The sequence below is a fragment of the Nerophis lumbriciformis genome, linkage group LG32 (genome assembly GCF_033978685.3).
Source record: "Nerophis lumbriciformis linkage group LG32, RoL_Nlum_v2.1, whole genome shotgun sequence".
NCBI lineage: Eukaryota > Metazoa > Chordata > Actinopteri > Syngnathiformes > Syngnathidae > Nerophis > Nerophis lumbriciformis.
This window is the reverse complement of record NC_084579.2, coordinates 7,085,656-7,110,462: the sequence shown is the minus strand read 5'-3', so window position 1 is coordinate 7,110,462 and position 24,807 is coordinate 7,085,656. Positions and strand designations below refer to the sequence as shown.

At 41.4% G+C, this 24,807-nt stretch overlaps 1 protein-coding gene across 1 annotated transcript; it reads right to left on the bottom strand.

The window, feature by feature from the left end:
• Positions 1-592: 592 nt before the first annotated feature.
• Positions 593-24,516, bottom strand: ggcx (gamma-glutamyl carboxylase). The gene is made up of 15 exons (XM_061926762.1): positions 24,357-24,516; positions 23,825-24,022; positions 23,596-23,754; positions 16,193-16,358; positions 16,052-16,130; positions 15,881-15,987; positions 15,652-15,815; positions 15,308-15,588; positions 12,412-12,543; positions 12,199-12,350; positions 8,366-8,535; positions 7,274-7,404; positions 7,033-7,180; positions 5,776-5,980; positions 593-1,838 (listed from the first exon to the last, which is right to left on the bottom strand). Exons 1-15 carry the CDS (start codon positions 24,379-24,381, stop codon positions 1,676-1,678), a joined length of 2,280 nt encoding a protein of 759 aa, XP_061782746.1. The 5' UTR covers positions 24,382-24,516; the 3' UTR covers positions 593-1,675.
• Positions 24,517-24,807: the final 291 nt, after the last annotated feature.

Here is a 24,807-nt window from a genome sequence, read left to right as displayed (position 1 = left end):
AGAAGCAAGGAATTAAACAGAGACAGAATTCAATTTACCGCATTTTTCGGACTATAAGTCGCAGTTTTTTTTTCATAGTTTGGCCGGGGGTGCGACTTATACTCAGGAGCGACTTATGTGTGAAATTATTAACACATTACCGTAAAATATCAAGTAATATTATTTAGCTCATTCACGTAAGAGACTAGACGTATAAGATTTCATGGGATTTAGCGATTAGGAGTTTGGTAAACGTATAGCATGTTCTATATGTTATAGTTATTTGAATGACCCTTACCATAATATGTTACGTTAACATACCAGTTGGTTATTTATGCCTCATATAACGTAGACTTATTCAGCCTGTTGTTCACTATTCTTTATTTATTTTAAATTGCCTTTCAAATGTCTATTCTTGGTGTTGGCTTTTATCAAATACATTTCCCCCAAAAAATGCGCCTTATACTCCAGTGCGACTTATGTTTTTTTCCTTCTTTTATTTTCCTATACTCAAACACAGTGTGACTGTTCAAACTGTGTGTAATTGTCAGGTTCAAACACTGATGACATCTATTAAACAAGACAAGAAGCAAGGAATTAAACAGAGACAGAATTAAATTTAGCTCAATTGAAGAGAAACGTGTAGACACGGTACCCTTGTACAGTGTCGTCCCACGCTCTGACGAAAGATTGTACGCCGCCTCTTTTATTTTGGACTTTCCCTGATTACATGGCAACAGCTGTTTTTAAAGGGACGGGGGTCGTAAACCGCCGCCACCTTTGGTTACAAAACAGTTCAAAGAAAAGGTCGTAAACAGCCGTTGCCCTCGGTCACTAAACAGTTCAAAAAAAAGGTGCCTCCTCTCCGCTTTGTAGATCTCGGGTCAAGACAAAATCTTCCTGTGGATTACAATACATCAAAGAAACCGACACCTTCATGTCGCTGCCCATCCTACACAGTGGAGTTTTTACAAGCCTTTTGATTGGTAAGATCACAGACAGCTTTTGTCTGCTCGCCGGGAACTCATTGAAACACAAAGGTTTGTGATAACTTAGATACAATTATTCTGACACATATTTTAATACTATGTTAAGGATTATTTGTTGATTGTGAATTATTTTTTAATTTTTTTAATATTACAATTCGAGGCCAATCTTTGAGGAAAAATTGTGCGTAATTTTCAAACTGCTAATTCAACGTAATAATTTCCCAACAATAAAATGGCATTAACATAATCACTAAGCATTGAATGTGTACATTTTCAGTCAAAGTAAAATAGGCAAAAATTCCTGCTCGTTGTCACATTAGCTTAGTTAGCTTGCACACGTGACAAAATACTGCCTTTGTATTTGGAAATAATCTGAAATGGCAAACATTTTAGAGACATGTATCCCCTCCCTGTCGTAGCACAGTAGGAAGGGGATTCATATGGCCTCATTCGTCACGGTTTACCTGACACATGAAACGTGACAAATTGGGGGTTACACTATCCACTTTAGCCACCAGATGATAGTAGAGTGTTGAATATCATATGAATATGAATTTGACCATGGCGTGATTTGCTTTGTCCAGTGGCGCTTTCCGTCATTTTCGGCAGACTGCATTGCAAAATGATTAACACCCCCTTCCTTGGAATGGGACCATGTAAATCCCCTCCGTACCGTAACAGTCCAGTCGTAGCAACATGACGTCTCTCTAGAGTTCTCCGTGACCCACTTCATCTTTGAGCTGCTCCGCCCCCCGGTTGTCCTCCGCTTCCGGTTCTTTCATGTTGGCGAATGCCACTTCCTGCGTCAGCTGATCCAGCGGCGGCAAACCCACTGCCAGGTTCCTCATGGCGATGGCCGTCATCAAGAATCTAAAAGACCAAGCGGACGCTCAGAGAAGTTGAGACTACCACGATTACCGTATTTTTCCAACTTAAAATCCTTTCAAGTTCTCAAAACTCGACAGTGCGCCTTATAACCCGGTGCGCCTAATGTACGGAAATCATTTTGTCTGTGCGTGCCGACCTTGAAGCTATTTTATTTGGTACATGGTGTAATGATAATTGTGACCAGTAGATGGCAGTCACACATTGTCACGTGCTGGGGTCGCAGATTGCTGCGAGGTTGCAAACGGACCACTCCGGACAGGACGTGCAGGTAGGAACATGATTTATTCTCAAAAACTCGAACAAGTGCATACCTGCCAACTTTTGAAATCAGAAAAACCTAGTAGCCAGGGTCCAGGGGCCGCAGGCCCCGGTAGGTCCAGGACAAAGTCCTGGTGGAGGGTTCCTTCGCCCCCCGACGCAAAATGATTATTAGCATTCAGACAGGTTAAAATGTTGCTAAAACCATCACTTTTCTATCAGTCACAGTGACTTTTCAAAACAAAAATATTACAGCAAAAATCATATGGGTTGATTGACATGTTTATTCTGTAAGCTAACTTCAATAGTTTGAAATTATTTTGACAGTTAATGCCAGTTATCCTGTCAACCTTTCACAAGACTTCAATTTGTTAATTGAAAGTATAAACACTTTTTACAGTAAACAAATGGTAAAACAGTACTAAACAATTCCATTAAAAAAAAAATTGGTGTCATTATTAACTTTCTGTCCAAGCTTGTATAATCTACTGCCTTGTTCAATTGTAAAAAATATTCTGTGCCTAAAATTCACATTTCTATCACAATTATCATACTGTAAACATGGTAAGCTAACTTCATTAAAATTAATAGTCCTGTCAATAGCATGGAATTACAATTCAAATGTAGTTTTTTTGTAAGCCTTTCAAAAGAATTCAAAATATGAAAAATTAATGAAAATTAATTTAAGCCATCAGACGCTTGAAAAGTGGCACATCACATCTCTAATGTAATCATTTTAACTTTTCAACAGAAATAGCACTGCAAAAATATTAAGGACATACTTCTGTATTTTGGTAGTTATGCTGTCAACATTTAACAAGATTTCTTCAACTTGGACTTGAAAGCATAAATAGTATAAACACTTTTAACAGTATAACAGTACTAAACAATTCCAATAGATAACATTGGTGTCATTACCTTTTTGTGGCTAAAATCCAAATTTAGCAACGGCATTAGACTTGTGTTTTTTTGTCCCAACGTGGTCTTTCACATCGCTAATTCCTCCGTGTCCGATCGAAAAATCTTGTCTGCACAAGGTGCAATTCGCCTAGTTTTCACCCTTTTTGGAACGGATAATTATTCCCGGATAGGCTTTTGAATATTCTTCACGGAATGACTGCAGTTTTCTTTTCGGTTTAAGACTCGTTTGCGATTTTTCTCCGGCTGATTCCATGATCGTTCGCTCGTTTGGAAACAATGGCCTCGTGCTTGGCAGCGGTGCTATAAATAGCCTCGCGCATGCATTCGGAATGGCTCGATAGGAAGTTACGGGAAGCAGTGTCGATTGTCATTGTTGTTACGCGATTTCGTGAATAAAACTTTAAAAAAAAAAAAATGTTTTTTTTAATTAATGAAAAACCGTATTTTTTATCACTGCAACCGTAACCCGGAATAGGTTGATGAAAACCGTACTAATTACGGGAAAACCGGAGTAGTTGGCAGGTATGCAAGTGCCAAAACAGAAAACAAGCCGACGGAAAACAACGTGCCGATCGCACTCGAAGCTAAGGCTACCACTTAGCATAGGCAAAAGACAAGGAATACTCACATAACTTGTTGCATGAAGCAAACAATGAAGCCAGGCTGATTGACCGGCAAAGGCAGGCTTAAATAGTCCCTCTGATTAGTGCTCGGAAAACTGGTGAGCACCAATCAGAGATAGGTGGAAACAATAAGCACCCATGGTAACTAAAAACAAACAAGGGTGCACAAGCAGGAACTAAGGGAGTCCAATACTAACAGAATATAACAAATACATGATCCGGACCATGGATCATGACACACATAAGAGATACAATATGATGGCAGTAAACAACACCAAAACTTTATGTTCCATTGAGAATATAGAACATTACACACGGCACTTAAAAATCTATCAAAATGTTTTAGTACGACTTTGGTAAGCTATGAAGCCGCACCGCTTGATGGATTGTACTGTGCTTCAACATACCAGTATTATTATGGTGTGTGTATAAGGTAAGACATATTATCTGGCGTTTTGTTTCACAAAATAATGCAAAAGCAACTTTTCTTACCTGCTGATCTGTATTTGGGATCTGCATAAATCCTGAAAATGTGCGCGCATCTGCCTTTGTAGTCCGTGCCGACACCATAGTCGATAAGCTTCTTCTTTTTCTCTATCTTCTTGTTATGTGACATTCATCCTCCGCTGTTGCCATTTCTAATATAAAGTAGTGTAAAGTTCTTACTTATATCTGTCAGTAAACTCGCCATGAAAGCACTAAAACATACCGGTGTAGTGAGTTTACATTATTCACCCAAGGAACTTTAGTTATTAGAGAGTTCCGCTCGGATGGTTTTTCACGGGACACATTTCCGGCGTTGTTGTTGCACTAGTGAGCCACGGATGAGAAGATGCTGCTCCGTTATTGATTGAAGTCTGAATGTCATTAAAACAGTTAGCGCCATCTTTTGACACTTCTTCCACTCCCGTCCTTGCACGCTACACCGCTACAACAAAGATGACGGGGAGAAGACGCTGTCGAAGGTGAGCCACGTAAATAAGACCGCCCACAAAACCGCGCATCCTGAAGCGACTTGAAGATGATCTGTAAAACATCATCTATGTGACATTTTGACCAAAGAACCACCGTTACATGTTATCTATTTTCAACCTTTTTTGAGCCAAGGCACATTTTTTGCGTTGAAAAAATGCGGAGGCGCACCACAAGCAGAAATCACTAAAAAACGAAACTCAGTTGACAGTAAAAAGTCGTCGTCGCAATTGTTGGATATGACTTTAAAGCATAACCAAGCATGCATCAATATAGCTCTTGTCTCAAAGTAGGTGTACTGTCACCACCTGTCACATCACACAGACTTATTTTGACTTTTTTGCTGTTTTCCTGTGTGTAGTGTTTTAGTTCTTGTCTTGCGCTCCTATTTTGGTGGCTTTTTCTCTTTATTTGGTATTTTCCTGTTGCACTTTCATGTCTTCCTTTGAGCGATATTTCCCGCATCTACTTTGTTTTAGCAATCAAGAATATTTCAGTTGTTTTTATCCTTCTTTGTGGGGACATTGTTGATTGTCACGTCATGTTCGGATGTACTTTGTGGACGCCGTCTTTGCTCCACAGTAAGTCTTTGCTGTCGTCCAGCATTCTGTTTTTGTTTACTTTGTAGCCAGTTCAGTTTTAGTTTCGTTCTGCATAGCCTTCCCTAAGCTTCAATGCCTTTTCTTAGGGGCACTCACCTTTTGTTTATTTTTGCTTAAGCATTAGACATCTTTTTACCTGCACGCTGCCTCCCGCTGTTTTTCGACATCTACAAAGCAATTAGCTACCTGCTGCCACCTACTGATATGGAAGAGTATTACACGGTTACTCTGCCGAGCTCTAGACTGCACCGACACTCAACAACAACACATCATTTGCAGACTATAATTACTGGTTTGCAAAATATATTTTTTAACCCAAATAGGTGAAATTAGATAATCTCCCACGGCACAGTGGTTGAAAAACTGATGTAGACCACAAGGAAGTCTTTTGCATTTAGAAAAAAATTCTAATAATATGACTCCTTTAATGCGCCCTATAATCCAGTGTGTCTTTTGTATGAAAAAAGACCTGAATAGACCCGCTCATCGGCTTATAATGCGCCCTATGGTCCGGAAAATATGTTAAGTCCTCGCTGTACTCACCCTCGCCGTATGCTGTAGTACTTCTTCACGGCAAAGCGCTGCAGGCGCTCCAGCATGCCGGCCTCCCGCCGCCTCTTCACCTCCTTCAGGCGCCGCTGCCTCTTCAGGAAGAGCTTTACTACGGGGTCAGTGGCGTCCACCTCGGACCCGTCCTCGTTGTCCGCCGACAGGAGAGGCTGCAGCTCGGGTGGGAGAGGCTCCGTCTCTGTTGGGGGTCGACTGATTGGTCAGTGTTTTCTTTCTTACTCTCACCAGACCTGATATCACAACATCTTTTGCTTTTTATTTGGCTTTTTTTCCAGCAGTGAACAGTTAGCATGTGTCAAGTGCCAAGTGTTATGACTGAGGTTTAAGGCTGAAAAATTGGTTGAAAAAGTTAGCATGTTTATGTCATCAGTCTAGCATGTGTCAAGTACCACGGTATGACTGAAGTATTCGACTGCAAAATTTGGCTAAAAAGTTAGCATGCTAACAGTTAGCATATGTCAAGTACCAAGTGTTATGACTGAGGTTTAAGGCTGAAAATTTGGTTGAAAAAGTTAGCATGTCTATGTCATCAGTCTAGCATGTGTCAAGTACCATGTAATGACTGAGGTGATCGGCTGCAAAACTGGCTAAAAAAGTTAGCATGTGTCAAGTGCCAAGTGTTATAACTGAGATTTAAGGCTGAAAAAGTTAGCATGTTTATGTCATCAGTCTAGCATGTGTCAAGTACCACGGTATGACTGAGGTGATCGGCTGCAAAATTGGCTAAAAAAGTTATCATGTTAACAGTTAGCATGTGTCAAGAGCCAAGTGTTATGACTGAGGTTTAAGGCTGAAAAATTGGTTGAAAAAGTTAACATGTTTATGTCATCAGTCTAGCATGTGTCAAGTACATTATGACTGAGGTATTCGACTGCAAAATTTGGCTAAAAAGTTAGCATGCTAACAGTTAGCATCTGTCAAGAGCTAAGTGTTATGACTGCGGTTTAAGGCTGAAAAATTGGTTGAAAAAGTTAGCATGTTTATGTCATCAGTCTAGCATGTGTCAAGTACCACGTAATGACTGAGGTGTTCGGCTGCAAAATTGGCTTAAAAAGTTAGCATGCTAACAGTTAGCATGTGTCTAGTGCCAAGTGTTAAGACTGAGGTTTAAGGCTGAAAAATTGGTTGAAAAAGTTAGCATGTTTATGTCATCAGTGTAGCATGATAAATAGATGATATTTCCTACTTTGCAGCATTGGTCAGTCCTATGATAACTTTCCTATACGTCACCTGTCCCGTTCCGAATACGCTCCTGGAGGTCCAACAGCTTGGTGAAGTTCTGCTGCAGCGCCGCCTCCGTGGTGTTGACGTAGATGTACATGTAGCAAGACGGCCCCTGGGACACTGTATACACTCTATGGTAAGCTCCGGCGGGAACCTGCACACATCGGGGGGGGGGGGGGGGGGGGGGGGGGGGTCGTCAACGCTCGACTGTTGCCAAGGTAGCGACAGGCCAATAAAACATTGTCACCGTCATCTTCTCCCCGGCTTGCATCGTGTAGTTCTTCTTCTCCTCCACCACCTCCACCTTCACGCTGCCCTGCAGCAGGTGGATGCTGGTGTTGCCCAGATCTTCGCTCACAAAGTTCTCCAAGTGGAGGCCTGCAAGGACACGTGGCGCAAGTAAGTACACACCTGGGGGGGGAAAAGATTCCTATTCATGATCAGCCTCATGTTCTCATCTGGGGAAGATGTGCGTGTCAGAGGGGCGCCCTCTGCAGGTGGGATACAGATTGAAAAAACTGCACACACTAGACCAGGGGTCGGCAACCCAAAATGTTGACAGAGCCATATTGGACCAAAAATACAAAAACAAATTTGTCTGGAGCCGCAAAAAATTAAAAGCCATATTTCATACAGACAGTGTGTCATGAGATATAAACTGAATTAAGAGGACTTAAAGGAAACTAAATGAGCTCAAATATGGCTACAAATGAGGCATAATGATGCAATATGTACATATAGCTAGCCTAAATAGCATGTTAGCATCGATTAGCTTGCAGTCATGCAGTGACCAAATATGTCTGATTAGCACTCCACACAAGTCAATAACATCAACAAAACTCACCTTTCATGCACAACGTTAAAAGTTTGGTGGACAAAATGAGACAGAAAAAGACGTGGCATAAAACACGTCGTAGAAAGTCGGAGAAAGTTATACATGTAAACAAACTACGGTGAGTTCAAGGACCGCCAAAATTAGTAGGACAAAACGGTGCTTGCCAAATACTCGAATCAGTGAAGCATGTTTAATATAAACAGTGTGCTTTATAACAATTAGGGAGGTTTGTGTTATGGTTGTCCTCCTACCGAAACCATATTAAAACAAAAAATATATTTTTTTCCCCTCATCTTTTTCTATTTTTCATACATTTTTTAAAAAGTTCCAGAGAGCCACTAAGGCGGCGCTAAAGAGCCGCATGCGGCTCTAGAGCCGCGGGTTGCCGACCCCTGCACTAGACCAGAGCTGGGCAAATATTTTGACTCGGGGGCCACATTAAGAGAAAAAATTTGTCTGGTAACATAAAATGACTGATAATATAATAAGTCATATTAAAGTCACCTGGAAAATCTGCGATAAAGACAATCTCTGTCTGATTGTCCAAAGAGCTCTCTATCTCCTGGAACTTTGTCCTCCAGGGCGAGAGATCCACCAGCAGGGGCATCAGCCACGGGTTTGGTCGGAATGGAGACCAGTCGGCCTTCACGACGTCCACGCGGGGGTCGAATATCCTTGGAAGAGAGCAAAGTGTATTGTATGTAATGTATTTTGATACTTTTCTAAATAAAGGGTACTACAAAAAATGGCATTATTGGCTTTATTTTAACAAAAAAATCTTAGGGTACATTAAACATATGTTTCTTATTGCAATGAAAGAACAATGTTCTTAAATAAAATAGTAAACATACTAGACAACTTGTCTTTTAGTAGTAAGTAAACAAACAAAGACTCCTAATTAGTCTGCTGACGTATGCAGTAACATATTGTGTCATTTATACACCTATTATTTTGTCAACATTATGAGGGACAAGCTGTAAAAATGAACTATTAATCTACTTGTTCATTTACTGTTAATATCTGGTTATTTTCTGTTTCAACATGTTCTATCTACACTTCTGTTAAAATGTAATAATCACTTATTCTTCTTTTGTTTGGATACTTTACATTAGTTTCGGATGATACCACTATTGTAGGTATCGATCCGATATCAAGTAGTTACAGCAGGGGTGCTCATTACGTCGATCGCGAGCTACCGGTCGATCGCGGAGGGTGTGTCAGTCGATCACCAGCCAGGCATTAAAAAAATAGTCCTAAAAATGAGCGATCATAAATCTTCACTATGACGTCACTTTCGTCACCTGATTGACATTCACGGCACCCGAGGGTCTTCTGAGATGACGCTGGCTGCTGCCAGCTCATTAAAATTACCGACTGGAAGGCGAGAAACACTTTATTTCAACAGACTCTGGCGCCGTACCTGTCGTCAAAACTCCAAAGACCGACTGCACAGTTGCACAGTTTCGCTAACAAAATAAGAGTCTCAGAAAGCTGGCGTGCACAAGCTAGCAAGCTACGGAGTTTGCCGTAAATGTATTTCTTGTAAAGTGTATACAAAGGAGTACGGAAGCTGGACAAATAAGATGCCAAAAACCAACCACTTTCATGTGGTATTGGACAGAAAGGAGGACTTTTTTTCTCCTCCATTCGAAAATGTGGACGTTATCATCACCACTGTCTGATTCCTATCAATGCAAGTCATCAGAATCAGGTAATACACCAACTTATATTCTTGTCTTCATGAAAGAAAGGAATCTATATGTGTTAAACATGCTTGCATTATCATTAAACACCTTTAACTTGTAACAATATTAACTATATGTGTTAAACATGCTTGCATTATCTTTTAACACTTGTTAACAATATTAACTACCGGTATATGTGTTAAACATGCTTGCATTATCATTAAACACCTTTAACTTGTTAACAAAAACATACATTTCATAAATAAGTAAATATAAATTATATATATGAATGAGGTAGATCCCCACGACTTGATCAATTGAAAAGTAGCTCGCCTGCAGAAAAAGTGTGTGCACCCCTGAGTTACAGGATCATACATTGGTCATATTCAAAGTCCTCATGTGTCAAGGGACATATTTCCTGACTTTATAAACATAATATGAATTTTAAAAAGGAAAAAAGATATTGTGACGAAAAAAGATATCGATGTTATTATAGTAGTATCAACTAGATACGCTATTGCAGTGGTCCTCAACCTTTTTGTAGCAGCGGACCGGTCAACGCTCGAACATTTGTCCCACGGACCGGGGGGGGGGGGGTTTGTCATAAAGAAATACAATCATGTGTGCTTACGGACTGTATCCCTTGCAGACTGTATTGATATATATTGATATATAATGTAGGAACCAGAAATATTAATAACAGAAAGAAACAACCCTTTTGTGTGGAATGAGTGTAAATGGGGGAGGGAGGTTTTTTGGGTTGGTGCACTAACTGTAAGTGTGTCTTGTGTTTTTTATGTTGATTTAATTAAAAAAAAAAAAAAAAAAAAAAAAAAAAAAATTTAATTTTTATTTCTTGTGCGGCCCGGTACCAATCGATCCACGGACCGGTGGTTGGGGACCACTGCGCTATTGTATATGGTATCATTACAGTGGATGTCAGGTGTAGAACCACCCATGGCATTTGTTTACATTCAGGGGCGCTAGCTTGCTGTTAGCGGTGAGCTATTGTATCCTCTTGCAGTGTGTAGTGAAGCATGTTTAGCTATTCCTCGTCCTGCAGGGATGATACTTGTAAGAAACTCACTTTATTCGTCGCCATGGAGGCAAGGATTAGCGATTTAGAAGTAGCTAAAACACTGTTGACTGCGGATGGATGTTAGCTGCTAGCTAGCTAGCCATGTCTTAAAGCACCTCTTCCTGAGAGCGTTTCAGTGTTATAACTTCACCTTTATCTTTACTTTTTAGACCAAAATGCGTCCATTCTCCCTTTTCTGTCTACACACTGTGTCTGCTTGTAAGTACTCCGTGATTGTGCGCTGCCGAACATGCTCCTCTGCTCCTAAAACCAGCAATGTCACGACACGCCGTCATGCCCGTTAGAAAAGAAAAAAAAACTGGGAACCAGTACTTTTCAAACAGTATAGTACAATTTTTTTATTCATTAGTACCGCGATACTATAATAGTATTGGGCATGACGTTAAAGTGCATCCAGCAGTGGAGGCTCCTCTATGGGGTCTTGGGGCACGAGGACAGGGGTCGGCAACCCGCGGCTCTAGAGCCGCATGCGGCTCTTTAGCGCCGCTCTAGTGGCTCTCTGGAGCTTTTTCAAAAATGTATGAAAAATGGAAAAAGATGAGGGGAAAAAATCTATTTTTTGTTTTAATATGGTTTCTGTAGGAGGGCAAACATGACACAAGCCTCCCTAATTGTTACAAAGCACACTGTATTAAACATGCTTCACTGATTCGAGTATTTGGCGAGCGCCGTTTTGTCCTACTCATTTTGGCGGTCCTTGAACTCACCGTAGTTTGTTTACATGTATAACTTTCTTCGACTTTCTAGGACGTGTTTTATGCCACTTCTTTTTCTGTCTCATTTTGTCCACCAAACTTTTAACGTTGTGCATGAAAGGTGAGTTTTGTTGATGTTATTGACTTGTGTGGAGTGCTAATCAGACATATTTGGTCACTGCAAGCTAATCGATGCTAACTCGCTATTTAGGCTAGCTATATGTACATATTGCATCATTATGCCTCATTTGTAGCTATATTTGAGGTCATTTAGTTTCCTTTAAGTCCTCTTAATTAAATGTATATCTCTTGACACACTATCTGTATGTAATATGGCTTTTCATTTTTTGCGGCTCCAGACAGATTTGTTTTTGTATTTTTGGTCCAATATGGCTCTTTCAACATTTTGGGTTGCCGACCCCTGCACTAGGAGGTTAACCCCTTTACTACTGTTACGCCAGGTGGCCCTTGGCAAAGGCCTAGCACCTGACTGCCCCCTAGCCAGGGATACGGTGAAGACCTCAACGGCGGAGCAGGCGGAAGACGGTAGATTTAAGAACTACTACAATGGCTGCGATGCTGGAAGAAGGCTGCAGCAGAAAAGGGTCCCCAGTCGTCTTGGACTCCATGCCACTGGACCCTGACCCGATTCTGTCAAGGATCGTGTGGTGACTGTCTGTGCACCAGTCTCCCCACGTTAAACAAAGTCACGCACAGGCGTCCTCCATAAAGGGATACATCCCTACCAGGAGGATCGTCATACTCGTTCGAGTGACCACCGATGATGATGATGACTATAATAGTACCGGTATACCGTACAACCCTAGTTGCACACTTCTACGAAACGTGTTGCCCTACCTTTGCTGGAAACGTTCATTGATGGACACCCAGATGTCGAAGTAGATTTCAGGGTCGGAGATGTTGTAGCGAGGCAGCAGGTCACTGAGGCAGGTGGCGTACTGCTTCAGCATGTCGCCGTGGTCCTTCCAGCGCCGACTGTGAGTGAACACCTGCCGCACAACCACAGTGTAGAGCCACACATCGTCTACTGTACATATCTGGGTAACTCACCCCCGGGTTGAGGTATCCAATATCCCCGGTTTGGCCGTCCTTGTAGGTGATCTTCACGTGCTGGTGGCTGCGCGAGTGCACCATCATGTCCCAGGAGTAGCCGTACAAGCCGTTGGTCCAGTTGTTGTAACCCTGGCAGACCCAAAGCAGACCATCAGACAATTGAGCAAAGTGATAAGGCTTTGTCGACAGTAGGGATGTCCCGATCCGATATTTGGATCGGATCGGCCGCCGATATTTGCCAAAAAATGCGTATTGGCAAGGCATGGGAAAATGCCGATCCAGATCCAGGTCCGTGTTTTCCAACGCACCGATTTAAATAATACATTCCACTTTTCTGCTGCTCCGTAATTTCCGTTCTGCATTTTCCAGCACACCTTCAACACATCCATCTGTGGATTCTCACGCAGTTGCTTTTAGCTGCTGGCATTACACGACAGGCTCTTCTCACTCTTTTCCGTGTCTCCCTCTCACAGACAGCAAGCGCACCTTCTTACACACGTCACATACTGTCTCGTCATACGTCACATAAATGTCACGTCATACGTCACATACGTATACGTCCCCCCCGAGCAGAGAGGTAGCAGCATGGCTAACGTTAGCTGTGATGCTAGCGCAGCCGTGTGACCAACGTTCTCTCTAAGGTGCGCGCCTGTGCGCATAGCAATTATATGCCACGCACAAAATCAAATAAAATTAAAGCTGCAAGCAGCGTTGGTCGGGCCCGCGTATTTGGCAGGTGCTAGTCCTAAGTGTCCCAATACTTTTGTCCAGTGGTAGTCTGAAGAGTCCCAATACTTTTGTCTAGTGTACCTACCTTGTCTGCATTGTGTGGGCACGCTGGTGCTTCCTGCTTTTAAGCAGCCATCTTGAAAAAACAGCAGCGCAGCGGTTATTTGAAGGGTCATAAAATCAAAACCGGAGCAGGTATCAAAACTCTTTCGCCAACTTTTAATCAGAAGGGTTCAATCTCTCTCCTGTGTTAGTTTGAAGCCAAAACAACAAACGTGCTCAGAGGAGATAATGTTTGAAGAAAGGTGACCGGTTTTTACAAAAATTTTGTTTTGAAGGGGGAATAGCAAACTTCCTGTTGATTTTTGCTGGGGGTTGTCAATTTATGAAATGTAGGTCTAAGTGAGACCTACATAGAAGTTTTTGTTTCATGTCTCTCCGACCTTCCCAGTGGGAGTTACAGGCAGTTTTTTCTGCGTTTTATTCAAAAATTGCGCTAGAGCGCAATTTTTAGATTTGGGTTTAGGTTTTTTTATTAGATCGCAATTTTTGCCAGTCCTTATGTGTGTGTTCAGTTCGGTGAGTTTTGAAGCATTTTAAGGGGGTCCAATTACAGCTCAAAGAGGCAAAAGTGACTGTTTTTCGCACATTTTTGTCTTGAAGGGGGAATTGCCAACTTCCTGTTGATTTCTGCCCAAGGATGTACAATTATGAAATGTAGGTCTAAGTCAGACCTACATAGAGAATTTTGTTTCATGTCTCTCCGACCTTCCTAGTGGGAGTTACAGGCAGGTTTTTTCCTAGGGGGCGCTAGAGCGCAATTTTGAGTTTTGGGGTTCGTTTTTTTTATTAAAAGACAATTTTCGCAGGTCCTGATGTGTGGGTCAAATATGGTGAGTTTTGAAGCATGTTAAGTGGGTCAAATTAGTGCTCAAAGAGGCGGCGGAATAATAATAAAACCTTAGAAAAACAATAGGTCCTTATGTCCCATTGCAAAAGGACTCCCGTTGGGATTCCTTTTACAATGGGCCCTGCGGGCCCTAAAAATAAGCGCATAACAATTTTCGACACACGGACACGGCAGAGAAAACAGTTTTCGTCATCATTGTTCAAATATTGTGACGTCTGTCGAGACGCTTATCTCCATTCGGTGCCACACGTCCACACCATCAAAATCAAAGCAAACATTTCCACATCAACACCGTATGAAAAAATTAGTGATTTTTTTAGTTGTGATTTCCTTCTCTGCATGAAAGTTTAAAAGTAGCATATATTAATGCAGTATGAAGAAGAATGTTTTAATGTAGACATGCAAGCCTTGAAAGACAATTTTGAAAATCAAGACTACATTTCCTGCAAATGGGTGCATTTCTACCCTATATTTTAACTTTAGATTTATTCTCATATCAAACTCTTTTGGCTGTCTTTTTGACACTTACATCCAGCGCCCCCATCCACACCCCGGATTATAAATAATGTAAATAATTCAATGTGATTATCTTGTGTGATGACTGCACTATGATGATAGTATATATCTGTATCTTGAATCAATTTAAGTGGACCCCGACTTAAACAAGTTGAAAAACGTATTGGGGTGTTACCATTTAGTGGTCAATTGTACGGAATATGTACTTCACTGTGCAACCTACTAATAAAAGTCTCAATCAATCAATCAAAACACAGAATCATCATACTGCTGTGATTATATGCATCAAGTGTTCATTCAAGGCTAAGGCAAAATATCGAGATATATATTGTGTATCGCAATATGGCCTTAAAATATCGCAATATTAAAAAAAGGCCATATCGCCCAGCCCTAGTTCAATGATGCCATTTCTGTTTGTCATGTATAATTTTGTCTATTTTGTGTTTATCCTTGAATAAACAGGTCAGTTTCTTGTTACCAACCATTGTGTATTATTCAAACTCTCCTAATTCAGCTGGCTAGTTGTTATCAAGAATAATAAAACCCTTTTCAACATGATTCTGACAACTAAGTAGGCTAAATAACTTTAAACTTTAATACATGCTCGGATAGGCCAGTATCGGTCAGTATCGGTATCGGATCGGAAGTGCAAAAACAATATCGGTATCGGATCGGAAGTGCAAAAACCTGGATCGGGACATCCCTAGTCGACAGTAAAGCTGCCCAAATATGATCCACCTTAGTGATGAAGTGGGAGTACGGCAGGAAGAACTGCTCAAGCACGTAGACCACAGCAAAGAAGGCTGCCAGTTTGTGTTTGAACCTCGTCTTGGAAGACTTGGCGACACCCTGCTGCCGTCCAGCTTCCTTGTAAATGCAGGAAGAGCTGGGCTGGGGGTCGGGCGTCGTGTACGGGAGGACGCCCCTGAGGAACGCCGGGAAGCGGCCGAAGAACCTCCTGGGCCAGTCGGCGTAGAAGAAGAGCGGACTGGTGGCCAGCATGGCGTAGGGGAACATGCCTGATGGGAGGATGGGAGCATCGTATGAGCGAACCAATGAAAAAGAGCAGAGGACAAACTCACCGATGCTGAAGAGCTGAGAGTTCATGAGGTGGAAGTAGCTGACCATGACAACCACGTAAGGTCTTGTGGCGTCAAAAAAGAGCAGGAAGCCGGCGCTCAGGTCCAGAATTAGACCGCCGCCGTGGACCACCAGCAGACTGATTAACTCCACGGGAAGAATCATCCTGCAACACCACAACCTCAAATGAGTCTGGACTTTATGGGACACCTGTGAGCTTTTCAGTGATACCTGAAGGGATCAAACAGCCAATGATGCGCCAAGTAGGACATGGAGTAGCCCTCCATCCAATCAGCATCCAGCTTCTTAATTCCAGCGATGAAGTAGACTATAAATATCTGCAAGAGACGCTTTCATGAGCTGAAAAAAAAACACCTACATCAAGACGACTGATGCGCTAACCTGCGTCCTCAACAAGGTGTAGTTCCACAGCGGCACGTGTGCGTTTCTTATGGCGGCTCTCCTCAAGCCGTCCACTGACCTAAACAGAAGAAACACTTGCTCATGTGGGAGGAAGCCAGAGGACGAGTTCGGTCCACTCACCAGTATCTGTTGGCGTCCATGAGTGTGAGCTGAAACCCGATGAGGCCGTAGAGGTAGGAGTGGTTATTCCACGCCGTCTTGTCCAGGAAAAAGACGTACCAGTATGTGGACACGAACATCAGGCAGGAAAGGCGGTACAAGCAGCCCAGCATCATGCCCAATGAGCCTGCACACACACACACAACATAAAATGGTCACGCTTTTTTCACCTACTATGACACTATTAACAGTTTTATGACAGCCGAATAATAACATAATAATAATTTCCTCTGAAGCGAATTGTAAGGCGTCTTTCAGGGGGTCCCACAAAATAGCTGCATCAAAACCCTAACAATATACCGTATTTTTCGGATTATAAATCGCAGTTTTTTTCATAGTTTGGCCGGGGGTGCGACTTATACTCAGGAGCGACTTGTGTGTGAAATTATTAACACATTACCGTAAAATATCAAATAATATTATTTAGCTCATTCACGTAAGAGACTAGACGTATATCAGCACGTTCTCAGTTGGTTATTTATGCCTCATATAACGTACACTTATTCAGCCTGTTGTTCACTATTCTTTATTTATTTTAATTTGCCTTTCAAATGTCTATTCTTGGTTTTGGATTTTATCAAATAAATTTCCTCAAAAATGCGACTTATACTCCAGTGCGATTTATGCTCCGAAAAGTACGGTAGGTGAAATTAGATAAAATCGGGAGATTTTCGGGAGAATATTTGTCCCGGGAGGTTTTCGGGAGAGGCGCTGAATTTCGGGAGTCTCCCGGAAAATTCGGGAGGGTTGGCAAGTATGCTGTCCGAGGGTACAGTGTCCATGCGTCTCTCCTCAAATTGAGCCAAATGTAATTCTGTCTCTGTTTATTTATTTGCTTCTTGTCTTGTTTAATAGATGTCATCAGTGTTTGAACCTGACACATACCTAAATGACACTGTGTTGGCATTTCATAATGGCGCTATCTGCTGAATTTAAAAGTCATTACATTTGACCTAAATTAATAGTTGTGTGAAGTGAAGTGAATTACATTTATTATAGCGCTTTTTCTCAAAGTGTTTTACATAGTGAAACCCAATATCTAAGTTAAATTTAAACCAGTGTGGGTGGCACTGGGAGCAGGTGGGTAAAGTGTCTTGCCCAAGGACACAACGGCAGTGACTTGGATGGTGGAAGCGGGGATCGAACCTGCAACCCTCAAGTTGCTGGCACGGCCGCTCCACCAACCGAGCTATACCGCCCCAGTTAGCAATGTTTATTTTATATTCTGCACTGGGCAGAATGGAATGTAAAACTTGCAACTCTGGTCAAAGAGCCAAATAGTAAACAATAGAAGTATGCCACACTTTTGAATTTCCGTTTTCTTAGTTCACAATGGCGAAGAAATGATCAGTCATAATGAGCCAAAAAAGCATAAAAAAAAAAAAACAGTTTGGCGCTTTGTAGTCAAACAACACAGCAACTGTAATGGTCGCATGTTATTTTTTCTTAAAGCGGCACACACTCCTTGTGTTTCATGATATATCGTTTGACCCACCCTCGTCACGTGTGTGTGTGTGTGTGTGGGCGCTTTCACACGTTTATGTGAGTAAACATGCAGAATACAGTCAGTTATTTCAGGCAGTGCGAAAGGAAGTTGAGAAGAAGACACGCAGCAGCTTGACAAAAATAAACCTGATAAAGACAACTTTAACGACGCATTAAAAGCACAGGTGTCAAACTCAAGGCCCGGGGACCACGTATAGCCCGCCACATTATTTAATGTGTGCCTGGAAATAATATATGCATATCTGCCAACTTTTGAAATCAGAAAAACCTAGTAGCCAGGGTCCAGGGGCCGCAGGCCCCGGTAGGTCCAGGACAAAGTCCTGGTGGGGAGTTCACCCCCCGACGCAAAATGATTATTAGCATTCAGACAGGTTAAAATGTTGCTAAAACCATCACTTTTCTATCAGTCACAGTGACTTTTCAAAACAAAAATATTACAGCAAGGAATTTCGTTTGAGTCTATTTCTTCCGCGAGTATTTTGTAAATGTTTTCGCCTGTGGAAGCCGTATTGCATTCCCTCAAAGACAGAAGTACTGACAATACTTTTCCAATGTCGTCATCGAAATATCGAACACAAATGGGGTACAGTTTTACATCGTCATAATCGGTGCTGCCGTCAGTCGACATGCTAAATGGTTCCGTCTTCATGACATCGGCGATACTTTTTGAGGATTCTGTTCCAAGACACTGAATAATGTTTGATGTTTTGGTTCGACCACATCCATATTTTTTGGCGATTTTCGAGTCGGGAAACATTTTCCGAAATAACTGTCCCATGTGATCAGCCAGTGCGATTGGAAGTCCATGCTCAATTATTGCCTCCGTAAATAAAACTTCGGCATTCATCACATCCAAAGAATCTGTTTGGGCGACGAAAAACGTTGAAAGTTTTCCACTTGTATCGCTAGCAACGGCATTAGACTTGTGTTTTTTTGTCCCAACGTGGTCTTTTACATCGCTAATTCCTCCGTGTCCGATCGAAAAATCTTGTCTGCACAAGGTGCAATTCGCGTAGTTTTCACCCTTTTTGGAACGGATAATTATTCCCGGATAGGCTTTTGAATATTCTTCACGGAATGACTGCAGTTTTCTTTTCGGTTTAAGACTCGTTTGCGATTTTTCTCCGGCTGATTCCATGATCGTTCGCTCGTTTGGAAACAATGGCAACAGGTGCCTCGTGCTTGGCAGCGGTGCTATTTACAGCATATTACTGTAAATGTAAGAACTCTACCACTGTACGGTAAAATTCTGTTGACTGAGATGCTAGTTTACCGTACGTGTAAAATATATGGTTGTTGTTTTCACGGTTTATTACTATAAATTGAAAAAAACGGTGCCACTTTTTTTTTACGGTAAAAAACTGAGCTCAGTTTTTAGAATTAAAAAAATGGGGTACTGCTTTCCCATTATGTTGTAAAAAACACTGTATACTATACACTTACATTCTGGTGACTGAGTTGCTTTTTTTTTTTTTACTGTGAAATCTACAGATTTTTTTTGTTTTACAGTATACGTTAAAAAAATATATACTGAAATGCATAGGCAAATTCAGATAATACTCGCTGTTACAAGCGGCCCTCTGAGGGCAGCCATAACTGTGATGTGGCCCTCAATGAAAGCGAGTGTGAAACCACTGCATTAAAGGAAAAGATTATGGATTTTTAAACGTTAACATGTTTAGGAAAAAAAAAATTTCTGTCATTGTACAAACCCCAAAACCAGTGAAGTTGACACATTGTGTAATTTGTAAATAAAAACAGAATACATGGATTTGCAAATCCTTTTCAACTTATATTCAATTGAATAGACTGCAAAGACAAGAAATGTAATATTCGAACTGAGAAGCAAATTTTTTTTTTTTTGCAAATAATCATTAACTTAGAATTTAATTGCAGCAACACACTGCAAAAAAGTTGGCACAGGGGCATTTTTACCACTGTGTTACATGGCCTTTCCTTTAAACAACTCTCAGTAAATCAGTCCTTCTTAGATAAGTTCGGACCAAGCAAAGCTGGCGGCATTTCTGAATGTTGTTGATAAATGGCTTTTGCTTTGCATAGAAGAGTTTTAACTTGCACTTACAGATGTAGTGACGAATTGTAGTTACTGACAGTGGTTTTCTGAAGTGTTCCTGAGCCCATGTGGTGATATCCTTTACACACTGATGTCGCTCTTTGATGGAGTACCACCCGAGGGATCGAAGGTCACAGGCATTCAATGTTGGTTTTTGGCCTTGCAGTGATTTCTCCAGATTCTCTGAACCTTTTGATGATATTACGGACCGTAGATGGTGAAATCCCTAAATTCCTTGCAATAGCTGGTTGAGAAATGTTGTTCTTAAAACTGTTGGGACAATTTGCTCACGCATTTGTTGACAAAGTGGTGACCCTCGCCCCATCCTTGTTTGTGAATGACTGAGCATTTCATGGAAGCTGCTGTTATACGCAATCATGGCACCCACCTGTTCCCAATTAGCCTGTTCACCTGTGGGGTGTTCCAAATAAGTGTTTAATGAGCATTCCTCGACTTTCTCAGTCTTTTTTGCCACGTGTGCCAGCTTTTCAGAAACATGCTGCATGCATCAAATTCCAAATGAGCTAATAGTTGCAAAAAATAACAAAGGTTACCAGTTTGAACGTTAAGTATCTTGCCTTTGCAGTCCATTCAATTGAATATAAGTTGAAAAGTATTTGCAAATCATTGTATTCTGTTTTTATTTACCATTTACACAATGTGACAACTTCACTGATTGTGGGGTTTGTACGAACAGGTTTAGGCAGACGGTCTTAAAAGGGGCGAATGTGTGCTTTCATGTCCAGCTTCCCCACAGAGAGCATCCCCTACGGCAGTGTTTTTCAACCTTTTTTGAGCCAAGGCACATTTTTTTTGCGTTGAAAAAATGCGGAGGCACACCACCAGCAGAAAACATTAAAAAACGAAACTCAGTTGACAGTAAAAAGTCGTTGTTGCAATTGTTGGATATGACTTTAAAGCATAACCAAGCATGCATCACTATAGCTCTTGTCTCAAAGTAGGTGTACTGTCACCACCTGTCACATCACACCCTGACTTATTTGGACTATTTTTTTGCTGTTTTCCTGTGTAGTGTTTTAGTTCTTGTCTTGCGCTCCTATTTTGGTGGCTTTTTCTTTTTTGTGTGGTATTTCCCTGTAGCAGTGTCATGTCTTCCTTTGAGCGATATTTCCCGCATCTACTTTGTTTTAGCAATCAAGAATATTTCAGTTGTTTTTATCTTTCTTTGTGGGGACATTGTTGATTGTCATGTCATGTTCGGATGTACATTGTGGACGCCGTCTTTGCTCTGCAGTAAGTCTTTGCTGTCGTCCAGCATTCTGTTTTTGTTTACTTTGTAGCAAGTTCAGTTTTAGTCTCGTTATGCGTAGCCTTCCCTAAGCTTCAATGCCTTTTCTTAGGGGAACTGACCTTTTGTTTATTTTTAGTTTACGCATTAGACACTTTTTTACCTTCACACTGCCTCCCGCTGTTTCCGACATCTACAAAGCAATTATCTACCGGCTGCCACCTACTGATATGGAAGAGTATTACACGGTTACTCTGCCGAGCTCTAGACAGCACTGACACTCAACAAGAAGACATAATTTGCAGAGTACAATTACTGGTTTGCAAAAAATATTTTTAACCCAAATACCGTATTTTTCGGACTATAAGTCGCAGTTTTTTTTCATAGTTTGGCCGGGGGTGCGACTTATACTCAGGAGCGACTTATGTGTGAAATTATTAACACATTCGCGTAAAATATCAAATAATATTATTTAGCTCATTCACGTAAGAGACTAGACGTATAAGATTTCATGGGATTTACTGATTATGAGTGACAGATTGTTTGGTAAACGTATAGCATGTTCTATATGTTATAGTTATTTGAATGACTCTTACCATAATATGTTACGTTAACATACCAGTTGGTTATTTATGCCTCATATAACGTACACTTATTCAGCCTGTTGTTCACTATTCTTTATTTATTTTAAATTGCCTTTCAAATGTCTATTCTTGGTGTTGGCTTTTATCAAATACATTTCCCAAAAAAATGCGACTTATACTCCAGTGCGACTTATATATGTTTTTTTCCTTCTTTATTATGCATTTTCGGCCGGTGCGACTTATACTCCGAAAAATACGGTAAAACAAAAATGTATCAAAGCTGTTTGATTATTTTAGGGAGGAATATATTCAATGATTGAACTGGCACCCAATGGTATTAAAAGAGTATTGCTTGTGAATCGAGAATCGTTTTGAATTGATTCTGAATTGACTCGTTACTTAGACTTAGACAAACTTTAATGATCCACAAGGGAAATTGTTCCACACAGTAGCTCAGTTACAAAGGATTGTGCATACAAGGGCACAAAAAGAGGGCGAAAACAAAAGGTATAAAGTAGACTACAAATGTACCGTATTTTTTGGACTAACGGAAAATCCTTTAATTTTCTCAAAAATCGACAGTGCGCCTTATAACCCGGTGCCCCTAATGTACGGAATAATTCTGGTTGTGCTTACCAACCTCGAAGCAATTTCATTTGGTACATGGTGTAATGATAAGTGTGACCAGTAGATGGTAGTCACAAAAAAGAGATACGTGTAGACTGCAATATGATGCCAGTAAACAACACCAAAACTTTAAATATTCCATTGAAAATAAAGAGCATTACACACGGCACTCAAAAATCTGTCAGAATGTTTTAGTATGCCCCAAGAATCGAATTGAATCGTGTGGTGCCCAAAGATTCACATCCCTCCTTATTACAGTACTGACCTGATATAAGAGAACCACCTTTTTTAGGACAAGAAAAAGGTCATTTGTCACTACTGTATAAATCTGTACACCGTGAATATAAGACGTCTTAAAAGCAAAACAATTATTGTCTTATACTTGGGTCGATTAAATGTGCTGAAACCTGGACCCTCTACAGGTTGCAAGTCAGAAAACTTCACGCCTACATGATGCGCCACCTTCGGACCATCATGGACATCTCCTGGAGAGACAAAATCCCGAACACAGAGGTCCTAAGTCGTGCTGGACTGCCATCGATGGATGACATCTTAACCCAAACAAACCTGAGATGGGTCGGGCATGTAGAGAGAATGAGTCACGAGCGGCTCCCTCGGCATCTGCTCTACTCACAGCTGGAGGAAGGGAAACGAAACAGAGGGAGGCCAAGGCTACGGTACAAGGACACCGTTAAACGGAATTTGAGGGAACTGAAGATCGACACTGCAACCTGGCAGCTGAAGGCAAAAGACCGGGCTGAGTGGAGGACTATGATCCCACCAAAATGAAACAGTCATTGTCGCGCCCGACAGACTGCTATGATGATAAATCTGTACACAGTGAATATAAGACGTCTTAAAAGCAAAACAATTATTGTCTTATACTTGGGTCGATTAAATGTAATGCATACTCACTGTTGACTTGCGTTCGTTAAGGACGGAGGTGATGGAGCAACGTACACTTATTCAGCCTGTTGTTCACTATTCTTTATTTATTTTAAATTGCCTTTCAAATGTCTATTCTTGGTGTTGGCTTTTATCAAATAAATTTCACAAAAAAATGCGCCTTATACTCCAGTGCGACTTATACATGTTTTTTTCCTTCTTTATTATGCATTTTCGGCCGGTGCGACTTATACTGCGGTGCGATTTATACTCCGAAAAATACGGTAGGTGAAATGAGATAATCTCCCACGGCACACCAGACTGTATCTCACGGCACACTAGTGTGCCGCGGCACGGTGGTTGAAAAACACTGCCCTACGGCAATACCCAAAGAAGCTGAGTGCAGTGTGAAAAAAAAAAAAAAAAAACAACACCCCACCGATGAACATCACCAGATAGACCATGTACATCCAGTCCATGGGCAGCGGCTTGAGGAAGTTGAAGAGCGGGAAGCGGCACACGGGGGCGCCGTCCAGGTACTTGTAGTCCACGTGACTCAGGCCACGCTCCTGTGTGATGTCGATGGCCATCAGCAAGCCTGCACAGACACACGTGATGATATTTCATTCATCGCGCAGGTTTATTTTGTAGCTTTACTAGTCATTCACCAAACATGCAGCGAAAGATGCCCAGGGATGCAGGGTCTGTGGGGCGGTTCAGGAGGGTCACCAGGCTGCGCCATGACGTCACATCTTCCTTCTTGAAGCCAAAGAGTTGCTCCATCTTACTTTTAGGTGGATGTACTTTCTTAGCGGGGGGAGTTTTCTTTGCAGCTTTTTGCTCTCCGTCATTGCCCAGGAGAGCACCTTTGATTGATTGATTGAAACTTGTATTAGTAGATTGCACAGTACAGTACATATTCCGTACAATTGACCACTAAATGGTAAAACCCCAATTAGTTTTTCAACTTGTTTAAGTCGGGGTCCACGTTAATCAATTCATGGAATTATGAACATTATTAGTAATATTATCAATAATAAAGTCAACACAAACCTTTAATAATAGTTCGGACACTTACTTAAGCGTGAAATACTTGTGTAGTAGTATCATTGAAATACAAGTTTTAATGAGTTTTAACACATGTTTACAAGCATTTATTTACATTAGCTAAACGTTAGCCAATGCTAACAACAAGCTCACCTGCCGTCGCGTCTCTCGCCTCCATGTTGCTAAGCAGGAAGGGCTTCTCAAAGTTGTCCGGCCCCAGGTGGAGATGTCCTGCCGGGACGAGTGGCTTCAACGAGACGGACCAACATACGTGTCACAATCCATCCCACACTAAAACACGCACACACACGCACACACATTGGAGTGGCCAGGGGGCGGGACTCGAGAAAATGGTCAGCGCTTGTCGCCCATTGGTTAATTCCAAATGTAAAACCCGCCTCCAAATTCCTGACGTCATATCCGGGAATATGATTTATTGACCGCGGCTGTCCACAACTTAAGTACACTTGAACCGCTTTATAAAGACAACAATGCATCTAACATTAATTAAATCTCCTATGTTTCATCATATCTGTATTATTATGCATCAAGTACAATAATTGTTTCAACCATAATAAAGCAAATATTATCTGCGTTTTTATTT

Coding starts and splice junctions, on each gene's coding strand:
- ggcx (XM_061926762.1), bottom strand. CDS start 24,381: ATGGAGGCGAGAGACGCGACGGCAG. Junction 7,405..8,365: donor CTTTATCGCAGATTTTCCAG/GTGACTTTAATA, acceptor GTGTCCTTGCAG/GCCTCCACTTGGAGAACTTT. Junction 1,839..5,775: donor TACTACAGCATACGGCGAGG/GTGAGTACAGCG, acceptor TTGGTCTTTTAG/ATTCTTGATGACGGCCATCG.